Genomic DNA, 19,220 nt, shown 5'->3' with positions numbered 1-19,220 from the left:
CAGGATTTTGTGCACGTACGGAGTTCCCGTAGATGTTCGCTGGTATTCATGCCGGGCGATCAGAGTGGCCAAATCATTCGCTCGAATTAACCAGAATGTTCTTCAAACCAATCGCGAACAATTGTGGGCCTTTGACATGGCGCATTATCTATTAAAATTCTGTCGTTGTTTGGGAACATTTAAGTCCGGTCCGTGAATGGCTACAAATGGTCTCAAAGTAGCCGAATGTAACCATTGGCCATTTCTAATGAATGATCGGTTCGGTTTGACGGGAGGACCCAGTCCACACACACACACACACACACACACACACACACACACACACACACACAATTATAGAGCCACCACCAGCTCTCACAGTGCATTGTTGACAACTTGGGTCCGTGGCTTCGTGGGATGCGCACCACACTCGGACACTCCAGGCCATGGTTGTCCAGTTGTCTGGGGTCCATCCTGTACGGTCACGAGCGCAAGAGAGGCGCTGTAGGCGATGCGCTGTTAGCAAAGGCACTTGCGCCCGTCGTCTGCTGCCATAGCCTATTAACGCCAAATTTCGCCGCCTGTCCTAACCGATACGTTCGTCTTACGTTCCACATTGATTTCTGCTGTTATTTGACGCAGAGTTGCTTGTCTGTTAGCACTGACGACTACGCAAACGCCGCTGGTCTCGGTCGGTAAGTGAAAGGCGTCGGCCAGTACGCTGTCTGGTGAGAGGTAACTTCTGAATTACGGTATTCTCGGCTCACTCTCTCGGAATATTGAATTCCCTAACGATTTCCGAAATGGAATGTACCAGCCGTCTAGCTTCAACTACCATTCCGCATTCAAAGTCTGCTAATTCCTGTTCTGCGGCATCAATAACGCCGGAAACCTTTTGAAATGAATCACACGCGTACAAATGACAGCTCAACCTCTGCACTGCTCTTTTATACCTTATGTACGCGATACCACCGCCATCTGTATATGTGCCTGTCGCTATCCCATGACTTTTATCACATGAGTGTGCAATCTTAGGTTAAAAGTTTAACACAGGAAGGCAAGTATTGCAGTTAGAAACTATTTATCTTGAGATAACGTAACACACAGCGCACAGATTACCCAAACTGACCTATCCAGTGCTTGATAAAGAGAGCATGTAGCGATTTCTAACTGCCTTAAAACGTAATTTCAAACCTTTTGTACACTTCTTCTCGTTTACATAGTTAATATCAAATATTTGAAATACTAACTCATTTATAAAGTAATTAAACGTCTGAAACTGTTTTACACATGGAAGTTCGAAATAATCGCGGGTGGAGGGCTTACTGGTTCTGTACTAGTGTATTGAGTACATCAGTACAGATTCTGTATCCGCTCCTTTTATCTATCAGCAGTAAACATAAGCGATGCTGTTGCCATCTATAATTCATTTTGTTGTTGCCCAATAAACTTAGAATGCTGTGACTCTTAATGACGTCAGTAACTGTGTAACTGAAAGTTTGAAAATGTTGTTGTATAAAAGTATTGCCAAGTAGACGAGAATATGGTAACATTATTGACACAGTTACAAACTTTCTGATGTGGTCAGCTGCTTCGTTGTTTAGTATTCCCCACAGAAAAAGGACAAAGACAAAAAATAACTTTGATGCAGACGAGTCTCATAGTACCGTGTCTTTAGTTTCTTGCTCTGCTTTTTCCGCAAGGGCCACGAACTAGCTTTGGAACACTGTATCTTTCTTTCTGGTTACTTAGTTCCTGGACACAGAATATTTTATACATTGGGGAAACATAAATTAACACTGCGTATTAATTCAGTTAGTGATTTAGTGAATAAGTGAAGCAGCACATGCGGCCACGATTATCAACTTCTGATGCTGGATCACTGTCGTCGTTTTTGCCTTTACGCAGAGTCGGTGTCGTGGAAGTAACCGTTTTTCGCCACTTGGCACCATTCTGCGGAAGCTGGCCGTGTCTGTTCAGAGAAAACTGAAGAGTATACATTTCGTGACCACTAATGATTTGTTGTTCAGACACTGTATTAACAATTCTCTTCTTTTATTTGTAATATTTTACATTTACCTTTGAACGGTGTGGTAATACACATAGCACGTTACTACTCTAGTTTTTTAATTTTACAACGAATCAGACTGTACTAGCATTGGATCTTTATTATTAAGAGCGAATCCTAGTGCGTTTCGATGTAGCTAATTTGAAACGATCATATCAGTGAATAGGAAAATTTTGAACCCTTTCAACCTGCACAGTTCTCAACGTTTTATTTGTCTTCATGGGCGAATTTCTGCGTTTTGATAAGGTGTAAAGTTATGCGGAAATATAATCAGTATGTCCGTGCGAACCCAAGGCACTCAACTGACTTGTTGTACAAGTGCAAGCATATTTTGACTACTGTATTGCGTGAAGAGGCATCATACGGACTTAGAAGCGGATATAAAAATTCATGTCAGGGTTGGAGTTTCTCTCCACGCAGATAAATAAGATGGTACAGGGCATTTTTAAATGTATAGCGTAATGCACGAGTCCCGTCATTAAATCTTACTTTTTAATAGGTTTTTCCAGTTTTAGGAATCACAGTCGCGTAGAGTCGTCTTATGATCAGATTTTCGTGGATTGACTTTTTTTTATCTCGTTTTGGAGACTATTGGAATTCGGCAGTATAGTCTTTTCAAGTAATTCATTACTGTCTATGATAGTCAATCACATCGTATGCCGTAGCAGTGTCAAGAAAATCATATTCAACATTCGACCAGAGACCGATTATGTCAACGCCACTTCATGGCAATTCAGCATTAGCCGCCGTTTCAACAGTAGTCCTATTCACAGTGTTAACACTTGGCACAACTGTAAACGTGTTTCGTCACTGGCGCAGTATGATTGGCATTGGATACTATCATTCAAACATGTTTTTCAAGTTTAGACTTAATGAACTTGTAATTGATCATACTAAATTTAAAACTATGTACATAGTCTTGTTGGATCTTGTTTTTACTAGTCGTAAGAGAGAAAGAAAGAAGGTTGGTATTAAAACGCCTTGTCGGTTGGGAGGTCATTACAGAATAGATGCGTGATTAGAATGGACTGTAATGTGTAAGGAAAGGACGGAAACTAACGAGTCCACTGCCGTATCCAATGTGTCACCTCGCTCAGGCCTCAGGAATTGTTCTGTGTAATGGATTTGTTTTTGACGCCGCACACCAGGCTGTCCCGCAACTCTGGAGCAGATAAGACATGGCCGCGGGATGGATCCCATTAACCTGATTCTCATGAATGCTGTGCTTTGCATCTAACATGTCTGCTCATGAGGAGACATGGCCGCGGGATGGATCCCATTAACCTGATTCTCATGAATGCTGTGCTTTGCATGTAACATGTCTGCTCATGAGGAGAAGACAACAAGTGTTATAATGCGATTTCCCAGAAACTTCGCTCATTGGAAGAGGAGCTAAAATATGCGAACACTGTCTCGGCTTATCCGTAGATACTGGATCATTTCGGAGAAAACAGCGGTTAAAGTTTTTGACGTAATTTAGATGTCTTTTAGCGCGCGATGATCTCAGCCGCAATGGTGACGCAGTGGCTAGCGTCACGGCGTCTCACTTTCGTACCCTGTGTTTTTATTTATTTTATTATTTTTTCATTTATCTACCCATGTTCATAGATGGTTACTAAGCGAATGTTCCTTAGCAGGTTAGGGGATACAAGGTCGTTATACTACTTGTAAATTACAACTGGGTTTCACAATGTCATACATTTATTATACGATATAAGTATATATAGGAGAGAGCGCCGCGGATATGATACACGAATTGCGGTGGCAGTTATTAGAACAAACCATTTTTCGCTGCGGCAGGACCTTCTCATGAAATTTCAGTCACCAACTTTCGCCTAAGAGTGTGAAAATATTTCGTTGGCGTCCACCTTATATAGGAAGAAATGATCATCATAATAAAATAAGAGAAATCAGACCTCGTACGGAGAGATTTAAGTGTTCGTTTCCCCCGTGCGCTGTTCGAGAGTGGAACGGAAGAGAGAAGTAGCTTAAAGTTGGTTCGATGAACCCTCTGCCAGGCATTAAGTGTGCGTTGCAGAGTAATCAAGCAGATGTTGATGGCGTTTGTTGGGGTTCAGTCGTTTTTAAATTCTCATCTTCTATCAATTCTTATGTTAATTCTTGTATTCAATTCTTATGTTTGTTCTTCAGGAAGATTTGGTGCATTCCCTTAGATGATACCGATCATAGAAACATTCAAAACATAGAAATTTCGGACACCACGAGCATCGCGCAAAGGCAGGTTTGCCACAATGACATTTCTTCGTTATGAATCTCTCACGGGAGAGAAACGTCGTTGGCATTGCTGAAGATTTCACGCGTTCGCAATAATTTCGCGACAAGCCACGCATAGCGTATAATTTTTTCGAAAACTGCCTCTTGCCGTTTTTTGTATCGAGATAACAGTGCAGAAATTTCACCGAAAACAATTTCAAATAATTTTTTCATTCATTTATTGTTTCATTTATTGAATTCATTCGTCATATATACAATTAGTAGACGAATGAGGATAACGTTATTTTAGTATACATTGCAGAAGTTCTTCTACGGACCTGGGTAGATTAATGGAAAACAAGCATAAGAGTCACCGCCGTGGCCGAGCCGTTCTAGGCGCTTCAGTCTGGAACCGCGCGACCGCTGCGGTCGCAGGTTCGAATCCTGCCTCGGGCGTGAATGTGTGTGATGTCCTTAGGTTAGTTAGGTTTGAGTAGTTCTGAGTTCTAGGGGACTGATGACCTCAGCTGTTATGTCCCATAGTGCTCAGAGCCATTTGAACCAAGCATAAAATAATAATCGGGTTTCGAACACGGGGCGCTGAAGTGTGAAGTCGCGACGCTAATCACTGTGCTATCGCTTCAGCTTTGATCGTCATATTCTGTGAAATGGTAGGGTATCCACGAATTAGCCGAGACACGTATCCTCTTATTCTGACCCCTCTTTCACTGAGTGGATTTTCTGGGAAATCGGGTTATGGCACTTTGCCGGATTCTCCTCGTCAGTAGAAGTAATTGCATAGAATACAAGTACAGAGTAACCGGAGTAGATAGTGGCACTCTGCCTGCTACCTGGCCATATGACGATCTTGGGGAGCAAGGTGGTCGATGCAGTGCGACTGAAGCGTGCGGCGGGCAGTGTGCAGCTTACCTGCAAGGGCTTGGCGAGGGGTCCCCAGCCAGTGGGCTAAGACATGACTGCGCGTGAGGGACAATAGCTACGGCTTGTGAAAGCCTACATAAAGAACAGACGTGCTTGCCTGCGCCCAGCTCTGCAGAAGAGGCGAAGTTCTGGCGTGTTTGCCTGTTGGGTACGCTCTGTTCGCATATGACCTACAGCTGTGGCGGGACGCTGCGGGAGTGCGCGCGAGGGATTTACCTCTTTCAGTGAAACATATCACTAACTGCATTTTGTATGTTGATGGATTGCGGTCCTTGCTCTCACTGTGGACGTACATACTATTTTAGGTGATAATGGGACAAGTTTACTGCTAACTTTAAACTTGGGTAGCGTTGAAACAATTTCGAAGATAATAGGGAGGCTGGTTTATCCCGCGCGATATACAGACGGATACATCTGCGTATGTAATATCCCGTGTATGGTCTGGTTTTTAAGTTAGGTCTTGCTTTGGACATTGATAGACTGAAATTTTTGTTGGAGCTTTTTGACAGGTTAAAGTTGTGTGTATGACTAGGTCTCGTACTCGGAATTTTGCCTGTCAAGGGCAGTACTCTCTCACCGATTTACCAATCAAACCCTCCGCGACCTGTACTCACAGGATCAATTCAACAATTATGTGTCTCCTACTTTCAAAACTTCACAGAAACTCTGTTGCAAAACTTTATGGACGAACACGCGTGGTAAAAAGGATATCGTAGAAAATACACTCCTGGAAATTGAAATAAGAACACCGTGAATTCATTGTCCCAGGAAGGGGAAACTTTATTGACACATTCCTGGGGTCAGATACATCACATGATCACACTGACAGAACCACAGGAACATAGACACAGGCAACAGAGCATGCACAATGTCGGCACTAGTACAGTGTATATCCACCTTTCGCAGCAATGCAGGCTGCTATTCTCCCATGGAGACGATCGTAGAGATGCTGGATGTAGTCCTGTGGAACGGCTTGCCATGCCATTTCCACCTGGCGCCTCAGTTGGACCAGCGTTCGTGCTGGACGTGCAGACCGCGTGAGACGACGCTTCATCCAGTCCCAAACATGCTCAATGGGGGACAGATCCGGAGATCTTGCTGGCCAGGGTAGTTGACTTACACCTTCTAGAGCACGTTGGGTGGCATGGGATACATGCGGACGTGCACTGTCCTGTTGGAACAGCAAGTTCCCTTGCCGGTCTAGGAATGGTAGAACGATGGGTTCGATGACGGTTTGGATGTACCGTGCACTATTCAGTGTCCCCTCGACGATCACCAGTGGTGTACGGCCAGTGTAGGAGATCGCTCCCCACACCATGATGCCGGGTGTTGGCCCTGTGTGCCTCGGTCGTATGTAGTCCTGATTGTGGCGCTCACCTGCACGGCGCCAAACACGCATACGACCATCATTGGCACCGAGGCAGAAGCGACTCTCATCGCTGAAGACGACACGTCTCCATTCGTCCCTCCATTCACGCCTGTCGCGACACCACTGGAGGCGGGCTGCACGATGTTGGGGCGTGAGCGGAAGACGGCCTAACAGTGTGCGGGACCGTAGCCCAGCTTCATGGAGACGGTTGCGAATGGTCCTCGCCGATACCCCAGGAGCAACAGTGTCCCTAATTTGCTGGGAAGTGGCGGTGCGGTCCCCTACGGCACTGCGTAGGATCCTACGGTCTTGGCGTTCATCCGTGCGTCGCTGCGGTCCGGTCCCAGGTCGACGGGCACGTGCACCTTCCGCCGACCACTGGCGACAACATCGATGTACTGTGGAGACCTCACGCCCCACGTGTTGAGCAATTCGGCGGTACGTCCACCCGGCCTCCCGCATGCCCACTATACGCCCTCGCTCAAAGTCCGTCAACTGCACATACGGTTCACGTCCACGCTGTCGCGGCATGCTACCAGTGTTAAAGACTGCGATGGAGCTCCGTATGCCACGGCAAACTGGCTGACACTGACGGCGGCGGTGCACAAATGCTGCGCAGCTAGCGCCATTCGACGGCCAACACCGCGGTTCCTGGTGTGTCCGCTGTGCCGTGCGTGTGATCATTGCTTGTACAGCCCTCTCGCAGTGTCCGGAGCAAGTATGGTGGGTCTGACACACCGGTGTCAATGTGTTCTTTTTTCCATTTCCAGGAGTGTAGTTTAGCCACAGACAAGCTTGTGGCTTCGCGTCTAGGACCCTTTCAATACTTTGCACAATTTGGTCGGTCATCCCGTTATATGTGTAAATACGTAGTGAAAAGGACTGAGCTGTACAGAAACATTCCAGAGAGGTAAATAAATAGTATTTATTCCCTTCTTTGTATTTCATCAACTCAGCTGAGTTTATTTTTCCAGTTTGTATGCTTTAGGTGACGAAGCAGTATCAATAAAAAATACAAAATCAATTACTCCTAATTATTTAGGCTGTAAGGGTGTTACTAACTATATCTGTCTTACAGTCGCCCAGAACCGGATTGTGTAGCGCTCTCTCGCGATACAGGAAGGTAACTCCAGGCCGTGACCGAATTCGCGTGTTTTCCACGCCGTCTGGGCAAATGCTGGGCTGGCCCCCAATTTTTATCTCTGACAATGCGGTACACAAACAGTTAAAATACGAGTACAGGCACAGAACAAAGCTTACACAATTTCCTGACAGGAGGCACACACGACTTCCTTCACTGAGATAACTGATGACTGGGGTGACTAGAAGGGAATCCGGTCGCGAAGCTAAAGGAAAATAAGTTTTCCAAAACTGTAGTACAGCGCACCCCGTAGTAAAAATGCGATTGACGCTAAAAATAATAATCGAAGAAATGTTGTGCTGAAATAATTAATTAAAATAATATGTGACAATTTTATGTCAAAAGTATGAACACATTATGCATGTATGAGCATTAAAGAGTCTAAAAACTGTGCTGATTACTTGTAACTGATGTATTTAAATCGAGGTGCGCGGAAATGAAACCTTCTGACTTCGAAATCGATAGCAATTAGGTAGAATTAAGCAATAAATGCACCTGATCGGCTAAAGAAATGAAGCGGGGAATAAACATTGAGATAGGAAATGTAATACCAGGACAGGTATACGAACAATTGCAGTGGCTAAAGAAGCTTTTAGAAATTATATTAGAACAAATAAGCCCTCGGTCACAAATATTAAGTCAAAATTGACCAGGTTTCGACGCTAAGGGCTGCTCGTACTTTAGTGAACAAGGGTTGCAACAAGTCTTAGCGGCTCGCCATCTTTCTTCCAACTATTCATGACGTCGCCTTTCCGGCTTAGATCTTTTTTAATATGTGACTTGTAAGTACTGCATCTTTTTCCAGTCAGTACAAACTTTAATTTTATTAATGTATTATGTATTTAATTTGTTCTAGAACAGTTAGTCTAATCCTGAAGACGACGCTCATAGTAGCGTCGAAACCTGGTCAATTTTGACTTAATATTTGTGACCGAGTGCTTATTTGTTCTAATATAATTCTGACACTGTCACTGAACCTTAACAGCTATGTTCAAAGTTTTAGCTTTTAGAGATATCTATACGTAATGCATTAACAACCAACTAGCATAATACAGAAACAAGAAGGAAATTCATCAAGACATTTATTTGGAGCATATAAGCTGTGGTTATGAAGGGTGGAATCTTAGGAAACAATAAAAGAAGGAAATTAGAAGCCACAGAGATGAGGATATGGAGAAGAGATTCAAAAACATGCTAGATTGAAAGAAAACAAATAGTAAAAGAATTTATAAGAAAAGCATATTGATTAACTTGATACAGATAACAAAAACTAAATTAATGGGACACATAATTCGACATAATAGCTTCATAGGAAACATCTTGGAACGAGAAATCCTGGGGAAGAAGAAATGAAGATGCAGTCCGAGAACCTCCACATTACAGTATTACTTCAGCGACTACAAGCAAATGGTACAGATTGCGTGGGACAGAAGGATGGCTGCCTCAGCAGGGCCACAAGTGTGTGTGATGATGATGATTTTCCTCCTCATAGTACTCAGCAGCCGACGTCGCCACAACATTTTTACCACTCATGCAAGTCACAAGAGTGGGGAAGCGGTGGACTCCACTACGAAGACCTCCGTCGCTGGGGAGCCGGCCGTGCGGCGACCCCTGCGCCAGTACCGCAGTTAAGTGCTTCCCCATAGAAAAGTCTCCCCGCCAGTCTCCCGGTGGAACCAAAGCCCCGGACCTGTTCCTTGTTTCGTGCCTCCTTCCTTCCTTCCGCTCCCCGCAGCTCCGCTGCCGTGTGCAGAGGCCTCGTAGGGGAAGTGAATTGTCGAGTACAGGCGTGCACATGTAAAGAAGCCATGTTCGCCGCCATGGGGCCTCTTCGCAAAGCCTGGAACCGCTCACAGTTTTCTTCGTTTCGAGGTGTCCTCTTCAGAAGCGATATTGGTGTCATTTGAATCATGTACGTCGCTGGTTCTCCTGCTGGTAAAGGATGTTCGAGGTCTCCCACTGCCTTCCTTCGCATTGGTGAAGTCGTTTTTTTCCAAGTACTTCTGCATTTACACCTGCAGAGGGTAGTTTGTGTGCCACTGACACCTTGCCCCTTTCTTGTTCCCGTAGCGAATGGTGTTCCGGAGAAAGATCCTGTGAGTTCGGATCTTCCTAATTTTACCTTCATGGTATTTTCGCGAGGTGTACGTAGGGAGAACAGTATGTCCTTAGTTTCTTCTGGTACGCACCCTTTCGGAATTTTAACAGTAAACGGCATGTCATACACAACGCCTCTCTTGTAGCTCCTGCCATCGCCATTGGATCCGCACTTCAGGACACAATCTTGATAACTGAGTTCACACGCGGTGTTAGGAGGAAACACGAAGAAGAATGCACATTAATATGAATGCAAGATGCTTTCGCTAGACGGTGACACGTAATGACAGAAAGTGTAGTTACCCAGAGTGACTGCCGTGCTGTTGTGGTTTTTCTCAGGGTGCCCATATTTTAGTAGCTGCCGCAAATCCTTTCTTATACTACACATTTCTCAAGCCATGCACAGTCGTATTCCTAAGATTATGTTATCCCTTTCATTCCTTTTTCTCTAACCCGGACCAGTCACAGTAATTCGCTACTTGTTATGTATGTTAATACGTCGTCGCGTTGTTCGCTTTTTCGCAGATTTGCTTCATTTCTCGGCATATTTGCACTTCGCTCTTATTCCCTTGCTCCGGCCCTATTCCGCTTCCAGAGTTCACAAATTGGACTGGCTGCAAACTGTCGGCTGCTGTGTTACCTCCCGAGTTTCTCTTTTGATATCTCATTTACATTTTCCATTCGGGCCCTTCTCTGTTCAGCGTCCCTCTTTTGCCTGTCTCCGCTCCCCCTCTTTCACGTTTCCTGTCTGTTCCGCCCTTTCCGTTTCCTATTGGGGACACCTCCTCCCTGTCCCGCCCCCGCCCTTGCTCTCATTTCCGTTCAGCCCTTTCCTGTTTCCTGCCCTCTTGCCTCCCACTCCCTCTCCTTCCCCCATCATTTTTGTTCGAGTCATCGATTTCATTTTTGATGCCTCCATTCCGCCAGGTCCCCGTTTTTCAACATTTCTCAAGCATTTGTTTACCAGTGATCGTGTTTCTCGTTCCTCAGAAACTATTCTTTCGAATCTGTCCTGGGGTCTCTCTCTCTCTCTCTCTCTCTCTCTCTCTCTCTCTCTCTCACACACACACACACACACACACACACACACACACACACACATCTCTTTCAAAATGCCTACCAGTTAAGACACCCAATCTTTTTCGTAGACGAGTTGCTATTTTCTGTTGTATCAATAAGTCGAAGATTGCCGTTTGCTGTACTGGCAACTTTACTTACCTTAGCGTTCCATTTCTTATTGTTGGACGTTGTTATTTCCAGATATGTGCAACGCATTTACTCCTGTCGTGTGTCATTAATTAATAGTATGGAAAAGGAAGATTAAGGTTTGGTGTCTTTGTCTACAATGTACAACAATTTGAAAGGAAGCACCATCTGGGATTGGAGAAGAGTAAGGAAGGAAATCGGCCGTGTATTTTTCAGTAGATACATGCCGACAATGCACATAACTAATTTAGGAAACGCACGGAAAACCGAAAACGAGATGTCTGAGAGGGACTGAACATCTCTCATTCACAACACGATTCCAGTGCCGTAACGACTGTGCCATCTCGCTCGCTCAGTAACGTTGTTGTCAGATCCTATTGCGCTTAGCGACATGCAAAATTACAGATTTTGCTACGTTAACAGCAAGCTGACAACTTCGCGCCAGGCTGATGTTTAGCAAGATGTAAATCGACATGACTAAGTCAATTTTATCAATAATGGATGCAGTTGAACTCCGTGACTGTTCCTTCATAGGCTGTTGAATAATAGTCACTACCAGTCTTAATGGAAGGTGATTGTCTTTAATGCACGACCGGTTTCGGACTTGTGCCCATCTTCAGTTGGTTTTATATTTAATTACATGTTTCATTGTTCAGTGTTGAAAATCACTGTTAAAATAAAAACAGATGATTTGATGATGACTAAATAGGTCTGCTGCAGATTTTATGACGTTATCATTTATTTACAAGTTTTGAGGAGCCAGTGAGTAACAGTTTTGTTTTTAAAAATTTCGTTAAAGAGGTGTGGAAATGACATGTTTACGACGTTTACTTGCCCACTGAGAATGAGATGTGAGTTGGAGGTATTGATGTGAATTTCGAGCTCTTCAAGAAGAAGAAAAAGATGATTCATTTTCTTTCCTTTGCTGATAGTGTATAGTATCTGCTGGTTGTGTGTGATGTTTGTGGCTGAGTGACCATGTTCTTTCAGATGTGTTGCAAAAGACAATTTTTCTTAAATTTATACATGTTGTACGGATGTTATTTGAAGGCTACGAGCGTATTGTAAGATTTTTATGAAATACTGGTAAAAAGTGGATTATCAAAGTTATTTAGCCTGAAGGAATCCATGTGTTCCCAGTACTATGTAGTGAAACTCCTTTCTGTCGGGCCTATGTAGAACTCGGCGCAGTTGTCACAAATACCTAATATGCTGTAACAATGGCTATTGTCTTGCTGCAGTGAATGATGTGCTGTTGTAACTTATTGTTAATGCTGTAGGGTATTTAAAATCCACTGTTAGGAAAAAGGTTAGCAACTTGGTATGAAATTTTGCCTGTAAATGGGATGCAAGCAGACGTGTGTATTTGTTCGTACGGATCTGATTTAGGATGTGTGCATTGTTTCTTCTTGATTTTGTTGTTTGTTAATTATATCTGAATTGTATCCATTTCTGTATGCAATTCCTGCAATATGACTGTTTTTTAATCAGCAAAAACTTCGTTATAGGTCGTAGAAGAAAACTTGATGTTACAATTAATTATGCGCCCAGTGTCAGTAATGTCTATCAGGACAGTAATTTTTAATTTTCCTACCACACTTCCCCTGTAAAAGACATCCAGACATTACTTTTGTGTTGGGGTTTGGCTTTCCATCCGCCTGTCAGGAATGTGTAGGAAACCCACGGTCACAAGTACAGTAAGCGATAAGATTTCATGCTTCCACCACCATAAACATAAAATTTCAGTTTTTTAAACTGCAGTGCAACATAGGGCTAATACCATCCCCATGATGAAGATGAAGACATGAAAGCACACAGCCCGCATCTCGTGGTCGTGCGGTAGCGTTCTCGCTTCCCACGCCCGGGTTCCCGGGTTCCCGGGTTCGATTCCCGGCGGGGTCAGGGTTTTTCTCTGCCTCGTGATGGCTGGGTGTTGTGTGCTGTCCTTAGGTTAGTTAGGTTTAAGAAGTTCTAAGTTCTAGGGGACTGATGACCATAGATGTTAAGTCCCATAGTGCTCCGAGCCATTTGAACCATTTTTTTGAAAGTACACAAATATCGGTAGAAAATGGTTGTGACGCAAGTTTAAGTGGTATGAGTGATGCAACGGTAGGACACGAAACTAACAGAGTAAGATAAACATGCAGAAATATTAGGTTGTAATATATTGGGAAATTATTTCGCATATGAATTGACGAGATTATTTAATTACAAAGAATTTAAAGTTGCAGTCCAGGCGGATAAAAACCAGGAGGAACGGCTGCAGAAACAAAAGATCAGCACAGTCGAAAATGGGACGGTTAAAGTTGGAGTGTATGAAATACAATGTCAAGACTGTGAAATAAGGAAGTAAGGTTGAGAGAACATAATAATAAAGATAGTGGTTCATCGGCGGTAGCGAAGCACCTTACGAATGCGTAGCACCTTAGGATGCATTACGGTCAGCTTGAATACATTGCATTAAAAAGAAAAAGATTGCTTGCTGACAAATTTGTAGGAATCAAAAGCGTGTTAAAGCTTTCGATAGGCATTTCTTGGCCCACTTTCGTGTTTTCCTTGTGAAAAGCATCCATCAACCTCATCCCACGGGCACATTTGGGAATCTGAACGCAAAACAGCCCCTCTGCATTCTTTCCCGTCGATACCAGACTAGCCGTTACGTAAGTGTTACAATTTTCGACACGACAAGGACTTGAACCCTGGACAGTTAGTTTAAAATGCCTAACGCTTTACCTAATGAGCTATTCGTACCCACGCTCGAGGATTATGGTACAGCTGCATGGTCTGTGAGTGATTCGCAAGTCGTACTTACTGGCTTATGGCACCAATGGGGACTGATTGCGTACAGTTTCAGGTTAAAAGTATCACACCCGATGTAATGCGGGATTGACCACTAGATGTCACGAGAGGCGGGCGAGCTAGCATGAAAAGAAATGAGTACTGTGCTGTCAGTAGAGAAGCAGTAACAGCAGAATGGGTCGCCCAGGAGATTAATATGGCTCTGAGCACTATGGGACTTAACTTCTGAGGTCATCAGTCCCCTAGAACTTAGAACTACTTAAACCTAACTAAGCTAAGGACATCACACACGTCCATGCCCGAGGCAGGATTCGAGCCTGCTACCGTAGCGGTCGCGCGGTTCCAGACTGTAGCGCCTAGAACCGCTCGGCCACCCCGTAAAGTTTGGAAGGTAGGAGACGAGGTACTGGCAGAAGTAAAGCTGTGAGGACGGGGCGTGAGTCGTGCTTGGGTAGCTCAGTTGGTGGAGCACTTGCCCGCGAAAGGCAAAGGTCCCGAGTTCGAGTCTCGGTCCGGCACACAGTTTTAATCTGCCAGGAAGTTTCATATCAGCGCACACTCTACTGTAGAGTGAAAATTTCATTCTACAAAATAAGCAGTCTCGCATATGCGGATGACTTAGTTGTGATGGCAGATTCGATTGAAAGTTTGCAAAGTAATATTTCAGAGCTAGATCAGAAATGTAAGGACTATGGTATGAAGATTAGCATCTCCAAAACGAAAGTAATGTCAGTGGGAAAGAGATATAAAAGGACTGAGTGCCAAATAGGAGGAACAGAACAGGTGGACGGTTTCAAGTACTTAGGATGCATATTCTCAATGGATGGCAACATAGTGAAAGAACTGGAAGCGAGGTGTAGCAAAGCTAATGCAGTGAGCTCTCAGCTACGATCTACTCTCTTCTGCGAGAAGGAAGTCAGTACCACGACTAAGTTATCTGTGCACCGTTCAATCTTTCGACCAACTTTGTTGTATGGGAGCGAAAGCTGGGTGGATTCAGGTTGCCTTGTCAATAAGGGCCGGCCGGTGTGGCCGTGCGGTTCTAAGCGCTTCAGTTTGGAACCGCGTGACCGCTACCGTCGCAGGTTCGAATCCTGCCTCGGTCATGGCTGTGTGTAATGTCCTTAGGTTAGTTAGGTTTAAGTAGTTCTAAGTTCTAGGGGACTGATGACCTCAGATGTTAAGTCCCATAGTGCTCAGAGCCATTTGAACCATTGAACCATCAATAAGGTTGAGGTTACGGATATGAAAGTAGCTAGGATGATTGCAGGTACTAGTAGATGGGAACAATGGCAGGAGGGTGCCCACAATGAGGGTATCAAAGAAAAACTGGGAAGGAACTCTATACAAGGTGTTACAAAAAGGTACGGCCAAACTTTCAGGAAACATTCCTCACACACAAATAAAGAAAAGATGTTATGTGGACATGTGTCCGGAAACGCTTAATTTCCATGTTAGAGCTCATTTTAGTTAAGTCAGTATGTACTGTACTTCCTCGAATCACCGCCAGTTGGCCCAATTGAAGGAAGGTAATGTTGACTTCGGTGCTTGTGTTGACATGCGACTCATTGCTCCACAGTACTAGCATCAAGCACATCGGTACGTAGCTTCAACAGGTTAGTGTTCATCACGAACCTGGTTTTGCAGTCAGTGCAATGTTTACAAATGCGGAGTTGGCAGATGCCCATTTGATGTATGGACTAGCACGGGCCAATAGCCGTGGCGCGGTACGTTTGTATTGAGACAGATTTCCAGAACGAAGGTGTCCCGACAGGAAGACGTTCTAAGCAATTGATCGGCGTCTTAGGGAGCACGGACCATTCCAGCCTATGACTCGCGACTGGGGAAGACCTAGAACGACGAGGACACCTGCAATGGACGAGGCAATTCTTCGTGCAGTTGACGATAACCCTAATGTCAGCGTCAGAGAAGTTGTTGCTGTACAAGGTAACGTTGACCACGTCACTGTATGGAGAGTGCTACGGGAGAACCAGTTGTTTCCGTACCACGTACAGCGTGTGCAGGCACTATCAGCAGCTGATTGGCCTCCACGGGTACACTTCTGCGAATGGTTCATCTAACAATGTGTCAATCCTCATTTCAGTGGATGAGGCTTCATTCCAACGTGATCAAATTGTAAATTTTCACACTCAACATGTGTGGGCTGACGAGAATCCGCACGCAATTGTGCAATCACGTCATCAACACAGATTTTCTGTGAACGTTTGGGCAGGCATTGTTGGTGATGTCTTGATTGGGCCCCGTTCTTCCACCTACGCTCAATGGAGCACGTTATCATGATTTCATACGGGATACTCTACCTGTGCTGCTAGAACATGTGCCTTTACAAGTACGACACAACATGTGGTTCATGCACGATGGAGCTCCTGCACATTTCAGTCGAAGTGTTCGTACGCTTCTCTACCAATCGATCGGTGACCGATGGATTGGTAGAGGCGGACCAATTCCATGGCCTCCACGCTCTCCTGACCTCAACCCTCTTGACTTCCATTTATAGGGGCATTTGAAAGCTCTTGTCTACGCAACCCCTGTACCAAATGTAGAGACTCTTCGTGCTCGTATTGTGGACGGCTGTGATACAATACGCCATTTTCCAGGGCTGCACCAGCGCATCAGGGATGCCATGCGACGGAAGGTGGATGCATGTATCCTCGTTAACGGAGGACATTTTGAACATTTGCTGTAACAAAGTGTTTGAAGTCACGCTGGTACGTTCTGTTGCTGTGTGTTTCCATTCCATGATTAATGTGGTTTGAAGAGAAGTAATAAAATGAGCGCCGTGCGGTTAAAGGCGCTGCAGTCTGGAACCGCAAGACCGCTACGGTCGCAGGTTCGAATCCTGCCTCGGGCATGGATGTTTGTGATGTCCTTAGGTTAGTTAGGTTTAACTAGTTCTAAGTTCTAGGGGACTAATGACCTCGGCAGTTGAGTCCCATAGTGCTCAGAGCCATTTGAACCAATAAAATGAGCTCTAACATGGAAAGTAAGCGTTTCCGGACACATGTCCACATAACATATTTTCTTTCTTTGTGTGTGAGGAATGTTTCCTGAAAGTTTGGCCGTACCTTTTTGTCACACCCTGTAGATGTAGCAGTCAGGGCGAACAGGCTTAGTTGGTGGGGTCATGTCACACGCGTGGGAGAAGCAAGGTTAACCAAGAGATTCGTGGGTTCAGCAGTAGAGGTTAGGAGGAGTCTGGGTAGACCAAGGAGAAGGCACCTGGATTCGGTTAAGAATGATTTTGAAGTAATAGGCACCAATGTTAGAACCGAATAGGGGATCATGGAGGAATTTTATAAGGGGGGACTATGCTCCAGACTGAACGCTTGCTTAAAGGCATAATCAGTCATAAATGATGATGATGATGATACATCATATGTAGATACGCAGGCAACGTAAGATTCAAGCGATGTTTTGGGCGTGTGAAATTTTGGCCACTACAGCTGTGGGACAATCCAGATGCGGAGCACTTGTCGGATTGTAGGATACATACTAGAGGCTAGTGCTGTGGCCAAAGTTCTGGGGGACTTGATGCAGTGCGGCCGGGAGCAGCTGTACTGTACGGGCAATGAGACAGCAGCGGCGGCGCCCTCCCCTCTCCACCCTATGTCAGCGCGCGCGGCCTGCCCGGCTGCCGGCTCGCCACACCTGGCGCTTCGCGAGCCGCGGCGGTCGGCGGTGGGGGTCCCGTGGTCGCTCGCGCGCCCTGCCGCCAGTGCGTGTTCCTCTTCCTCAGTGAGTGTGTCTGATGGCTGCCCCCTATGGATACTGCTACGCGGGAGGTGTCAGCGCCGGCGTAGAAAACGCCGAGTGAGTACCACGTTTCTATCATTCTGGTGCTCTTGCCTCCCATGTGTCTTGTTGCCGTTAATCATAACCAGGCCAGGTGCTACGGACGCACCTGGGGGAGTCTACCCGGATATCGATCGGACAGGACGGACAGATGTGCCCTATAGCGCTTGAAAGTGTGGACCTTCTGATTTAGACTGCCAGTTTTTACCTGTATTCTAACTAAATGGTTAGCACTGCAAAGTTAAAAGTAAATTACTGGCAGCTGTTAACTGTTGTGAATCCCTCCTGTGCACGATTGGTATCCCGAACCTCTATATTCGCCTCACCCCGTTCTTGGAACCAATTTGAATTCAGATCTACCTACAGCCAACGATTTTATTACAAATACTGTAATCTAAGTACGCCTTTGTTGCCACTTACCGAAGTTTACGCGCACGTGAACGTTCGTTGACGTTTGAGACAATTTGTTGCCACTGTCGGTCGCAGTATACTTTTGGTAGTGTAAAAGCCGTGAATCTAGCTACGTAGTAAAGAGAATGATGCGAAACATTGCGTAGGTGAACAACGGTGCCAGACCGGCCTCCAACAATCTTCATTGATCATCAAACTTGCAGGTTGTAGAGGTTCGCCGGCCGCGGTGATCTAGCGGTTGTAGGCGCGCAGTCCGGAACCGCGCGACTGCTACGGTCGCAGGTTCGAATCCTGCCTCGGGCATGGATGTGTGTGATATCCTTAGGTTAGTTAGGTTTAAGTAGTTCTAAGTTATGGGGGACTGATGACCACAGATGTTAAGTCCCATAGTGCTCAGAGCCATTTGAACCATTTTTTGTAGAGGTTCAGTAACTGTTGGAGCAGCGCAGTTAACAGCTTTGCATGCCATGTCACACGGGCTTTTTTTCAGTTTAAATACATTGAAAATGTTCCATGGAATCTGGCGGATATCGTACGATATCTCCAGTTTGCGGTTAAAATCGTGAGTGTACACCTGCTGTAAATTTTTTCTGGTGTCTGCCACTTGCAGCAACTCTTGGGTGAATACAAAATGGCCGCACGGGAAAATGGCGGGGAACCATGTGTCCACGTAATAATGGTGGCCAGTTGTAGACTGTTCTGCTGCAATTGGTATTCAGCGTATTTGTTTGCAATCGGTGTATGCAGAGATGGGAATTTTCCCCCTGGGGCGCTCTTCGTACAAAATTTTGCCGCTTTCTTATTTCGAATTCATCTCGCTCAACAATCTGCCTCGAGAGAATTTCAATACATCGCGAGGTTTTTCATTCACTAGATTTTGTGTGAAACCTTTCGTTTCATATTGGTGTTCAGCGTGCATATCCTATGCAATCGTTCGAACTTCGCCATGCAATCGTTCGAACTTCGCCTGGTTGCGGGAATTTCTGCTATCACCACTTCAGTTTTGTATTTCGTTGTAGTCACCGTGTCATTCATTACACTACATTGCAGGTGCGTTTCAAATCATTTTTAAGGATGTGTTACTTGAGTTGTGTAGCTCTGCTCGAGAGAGGTCTTCTTTATTTTCTTTTAGTGTTCAACCCTGAGGTTGGTTTGCAGCAGAGCGCTATTCCTCTCTTCTG

The 19,220-nt window shown here is 45.1% G+C and overlaps 1 protein-coding gene across 4 annotated transcripts in view; it reads left to right on the top strand.

Moving 5' to 3' along the window:
• LOC124615411 (myb-related protein B) overlaps positions 1–19,220 on the top strand; it is a 204,465-nt gene that overhangs the window by 43,949 nt on the left and 141,296 nt on the right. For 3 of the 4 annotated variants that reach the window (XM_047143275.1, XM_047143277.1, XM_047143274.1), the window contains exon 1: positions 17,503–17,646. The exons of the other annotated variant lie outside the window; for it this stretch is intronic. In XM_047143275.1, the coding sequence (XP_046999231.1) occupies positions 17,585–17,646 (62 nt within the window). In that variant the 5' untranslated portion in view covers positions 17,503–17,584. Of the gene's footprint in view, positions 1–17,502; positions 17,647–19,220 lie in introns of those variants that run through there. 4 annotated transcript variants of the gene reach the window in all.

This window comes from Schistocerca americana, chromosome 5 (assembly GCF_021461395.2).
Source record: "Schistocerca americana isolate TAMUIC-IGC-003095 chromosome 5, iqSchAmer2.1, whole genome shotgun sequence".
Lineage (NCBI taxonomy): Eukaryota > Metazoa > Arthropoda > Insecta > Orthoptera > Acrididae > Schistocerca > Schistocerca americana.
Note: the sequence above shows the minus strand (reverse complement) of the source record. Positions and strands in the feature narration are given on the sequence as shown.